General features: G+C 40.7%; 1 protein-coding gene across 3 annotated transcripts in view; it reads right to left on the bottom strand.

The window, feature by feature from the left end:
- Window positions 1-2472: 2472 nt before the first annotated feature.
- The window catches only part of R3HDM1 (R3H domain containing 1), a 76078-nt gene continuing 73890 nt past the window's right edge, over window positions 2473-4660 (bottom strand). For all 3 annotated transcript variants that reach the window (XM_033163944.1, XM_033163953.1, XM_033163963.1), the window contains one exon: window positions 2473-3923. In XM_033163944.1, the coding sequence (XP_033019835.1) occupies window positions 3559-3923 (365 nt within the window). In that variant the 3' untranslated portion in view covers window positions 2473-3558. The remainder of the gene's footprint in view (window positions 3924-4660) is intronic.

Below are 4660 nucleotides of genomic sequence, written 5' to 3'. Positions count from 1 at the left end.
TCCGTTTCCCTCGACGCGGAGCGCGCATGCGCGTCACAAACGTCAGCCTCGCTTCGTCGCGCTTCGCTACACCTACTACTACGCCCCGTCTCTCTCTCCGCCCACTGAGATCCGCTTCCTGGATTCACTCACCCGAGGTAGGGGAAAACATTAAAGAGCGCATGCGCCTTAAAAAAAACACCACCCACCACCAATCATCATCTTCACAACACCAAAGAGGAAGAGTTTATGGCAGTAAGGCACTGGGAGTTGGGCACGCTTAAATTCGGGAGGTAAACTGGGCTGCGATTCGCGCCTGTAGATTCCGCGGCGGGGATTTTGTTTTTTTTAGGCGACGGCTCAGCAGCAGCCGATTCGCGAGGGAGTGGCGACGGGAGCGGCGCTATGGGGTGGGTACAGCAGCAAAAATGGGGGCATGAACTGGAAAGCTGCCAAAAATCTTTATTTTGTAGGCGAGGTAATCAAAACTGTACCGTAGTAATGACTGAAAAGTTAACGTGTCGAATAAAACACTTGATTTTTATGCAACACTGAATGATTTTATTTGCTAATACGAACCAAACACAAATCAAGTAGCAGCTATTTAAACCTACTCCTAGGTCCTATGGGGGAAAGGCTCACCTCCAAGCCTACCTGTTGCAAGATGTAGGGTTTGTTTATACAGTATATCTATTTAAAAAATAGAACTAAGATCTGGAAAGTTACAAACGTTTAAAACAAAGCAGACTTTATGGGCTTTATTTATAACAAGATAAATTACTTAAAACATTCCACTGATTTTCATACAAGTGTGCTAGCCAAACTGCGCGAGGCAGTGAAGGATAGGCGTGCCTGGCGTGCTCTGGTCCATGGGGTCACGAAGAGTCGGACACGACTGAACAACAACAGTGGTAGCCAAAAATGTTTCTACAAAGGCCTTTTGGTATATCTAGAATTTAGCTGCTTTTTATGATCACAGCTGCCTTTTTATTGAAATTGTAAATGCATCTGGACAGGTGAGATAAAACTTCTAAACAATTAAGTACTCATCTCACCAACAAATTTATTAGCTTCCTAATATCAAAGGCTGCAACACTTTTTGGAGGTGTGAGAGGAATTTAGGCCTTGCAGAGCTTAAGAGTATTTGCTTTTGAGTAAACATGTATAAAGATTGAGCTGCACATTTAACTCATTGCGTTTCTGTTGCTGTTTTCCCCCAGACACTAAAAACTCAAGTAAATGCAGATGGCAGTCTAATGAGATAGGTAAAGTGGCTTCTTGTGTCCTTGAGGCATTTTAGTAGTTATACTGAAAACCAGGCACAAGACCAATCTGGGCTCTAATAAATGAGTTTGCCACTGTATTTGCAAGTGACAACCCAAACAAAAACATGCTAACGGCAGACCAGCTGTCTGGAAGATACAATACAACCCATAATGCAATACCTGCACTATTAAGTAGGCTAAAAATGCTGGCTGCAAATCTAAAAAATATAGCGTGCTAACTCTGTATTAAAATGCTTTGTTATACTTTGAAGAAATGGCATTAACAGGCAGTATGTAGTAAGAACCTGCCTCAACAAATTAAGTCCTTAATATGAGTTTAAGGTCAACAATATCTCCTGAATATAATGATATTTTCTCAGTACTTAGCCACCTAATATAAATTTCTGCCAATCTATTCTATGGGCTAATCACTTCTTTTCTATATTCTATGGGCTAATCTTGTGTAGCAGCGATGACCGCTGGACTACAGCTCCCTTGATCCGACTATTGGTCATGCTGGCTGCAGCTAACAGGAGTTCTAAATACATCTGGAAGGCACTAATTTAACCACCCATCGTACAGAATAAAACGCCTAACTGATGCACTGTGGTGGCATTTGGCTGGGCAGCTTATCATTTTACTGCTAACAATTAAATCCTACTTTCTATTTAGCAGCTTGTAACTCGTTCCTAACCAGTCTTCCATCCAGGCAGTTTCACGGACCAAATCAACTGTAGCCAAGGTTGTACTACTGTTTTGTATGCCATAAAAGTGGATTTGACAACTTATTTTGTTCAGCACCATATTCCACCCAGTTTATCTCCATGATTCATTTAATGCCACTGTGATTTCAGGAGGAGGAAGAGTAGTGTGGAACAGAAAAACTATCAGAAAGTGGAATTAGTTGAAGAGATGCTGATTACAACAAAGGTTTTTACATTAAAGCTGTAAACCCACCATAGATTATCCCACTAAACTTAATGTAATTTAGTTCCGAGTAATTGTGCACAGAATGGGCATTGTATGAGTTTGCTACTAATATCTTACTTTTGCAATTTATGGCCAGAACTAATTCAATTTAACTGAAGTCTTACCTCATGAAGAAGTCCAGTCCAGTACCTTCCACTGCTTAAGGATGCCTGCTATGACTGTCTACAACTGCCTTATGCGATAAATATTAAATATTTCATATTTCATTTCAAGCTCACAAAAAAGTACACCGGAAAACTTGTACTTGTAAACATTTATTTTTTTCCAAACTGAAGAAAGGCTTGCATCAGCACACATTGTACAGCCTTGCAAATTATACAGAAATTGAAAAAGGTGTCTCCTTTATATGTGCAATGAATCATTTGATGTCCAGTGATCCTCTACAAATGATGAAAAAACATATTTAAACCACTTAAGAAGTTTCCAGCACTTATCAAATGCGATTACTCTTACAGTAAAAAAAAGAAAAAGAAAAGAAAACTATATCAATGGGAACACAATTAAAGTGCAAACTTTTTTTTTTTTTACTTTTTTGCCATTTGGGGGAGTCACATTTAATTTCCTCACTGTGTATTAAAAACTAATGGGCTCCAGTTAAAAAATTTCTGCAGTGTTCATTTTTCCCCTTTTAATACTTATCCTGATGGAACAGAAGCAAGCTGCCCAGGAATATAATTTATTGGCAGTTAAAGGTTCACATCTCTAAAGTAAATCTTGAAACGGCAGGACTGGAGAATGTCTTCAGTAGTTATTGTTGGATTCCATTACCCTTAGAAGAGCAACAGAGGGGAAGAGAAATATGCTACCTTCCTTGCCCTTTTGCATATTGGGCTAGAAACACAGTGAAATTCCTTAGGAGCGCTTCTCTTTCCCTCCCTGCCCCAGATCACTGCCCTTAAACTGATAGAAGTGTGCTGGCTGTGTGCAAAGGGATTACAAAATACACGTAAGAATATGGTTTTTCCTTATGAACAAAAGTTCGCTGTACAACAGAGCTTTGGATCCGATACAAGAATTCAGAAATATAAAACGAAACTACTACAAAAGGGGTGTTTTCAACAGCATTCTTTAGAGAAGGCTGCCTGTCCGTTTCACATCACAGCAGTATTTTACTTTGTTTTAAGTTGTTGATGATTTAAATTGCGTGTTTATCTCTGCATCTTCTCCTGGATCACTGGGCTTATTTTCTTCAAAGGCTTTACTGTCACATGACATCCAAGGAGTCTTTTATGAAGACAACAAAAACCCATAAACATCAAGCCAATCAAGTAGAGGAGATAAGGACATGGAAGTAATAAAGGCTGAATGTTCAATGACGTAGCTGTTACTGAGAACTAGCCCTTTCCAGAATGTGAAAGTCGTAGTGCTTCTTGCTTGTTCTCAGCCTAAACTTGTTCAGTGAATTACTTTGTTTCTTCAATGCATTTTGGGCTGCAGACATGGTTGGAAATGTTGCTAGAACCGTGTATGTAGATGCCAAGTCACTAAGTTTGGAAGGTTCAGCGTTCACATTACTATCTCCACTACCACAGTAGTGATGGTGTTGCTGCTGTTGCACCTGTAGGAACTGGGGATCCCGTAGCCACCGAATCTTGGCACCAGCTTTAAGAAGTTCCACAAATAACTTTTCAGCTTCTGCACGAGTTATTCCTTCTGGCAGTTCAGTAATTTCTAAGACTTTTCCTACAACTGGGGGGGGGGGGGGGTGGAAAAAGAAATGCAGGATTAAAAATTGCTTGCTTTGTAATGCCTATGGTATCCAGATCCAGACCCACCAACATGTTTTTGTGCTTGGCTGGCAATCAACCCAGTTCCTTGACCCAACAATTCAATTATGCCCATTGGTATCAAGAAGAGACAAAAGAGACATCAATAGCTGTGCAGCAGCTGTTTTTAAAACTTACTGAATGGAAAGGTGCAGCATATGGACATGAAATGACAAGGGCCACCACACCCTCTCAACACCTAGAGAAAAGGTAATCTATTAACTGTCAAGTTTTCTACATGGCCTGAGGCTACTTATGCCAGGATCAGTGTAGCCAGTGGTGATTGTCCTTAGGCAGGAGGGAATCGATTAGTGGGACTCTCTGAAGCACATTTAGGAGGGGTGCTGGGAGGATCACTGAAATGTCTCCTTCCCTTTTCTACTGACAGATTCCCTTCTGACAGCCCACTGCCATAATTAGAGATTACCCAGTACGTTTAAGTGGCTATGGGTTTCAGTAAGTAGTAGCAGTAGTCACCAACTTCAAAAATACTGCTTCTAAATCTGCTATTTTGCAACAAATTGAATGATGGACAACCTGTGAGGAACAGCATTTCCAGCAGGAACCCAAATTAGAATATTTGGGCTTTCCCCTCTCATGGCAGGAACCCTACAGCTAAAGACAGACAGACAGACAGACAGACAGACAGACAGACAGACA

Source organism: Lacerta agilis, chromosome 1 (assembly GCF_009819535.1).
Source record: "Lacerta agilis isolate rLacAgi1 chromosome 1, rLacAgi1.pri, whole genome shotgun sequence".
NCBI lineage: Eukaryota > Metazoa > Chordata > Lepidosauria > Squamata > Lacertidae > Lacerta > Lacerta agilis.
Note: the sequence above shows the minus strand (reverse complement) of the source record. Positions and strands in the feature narration are given on the sequence as shown.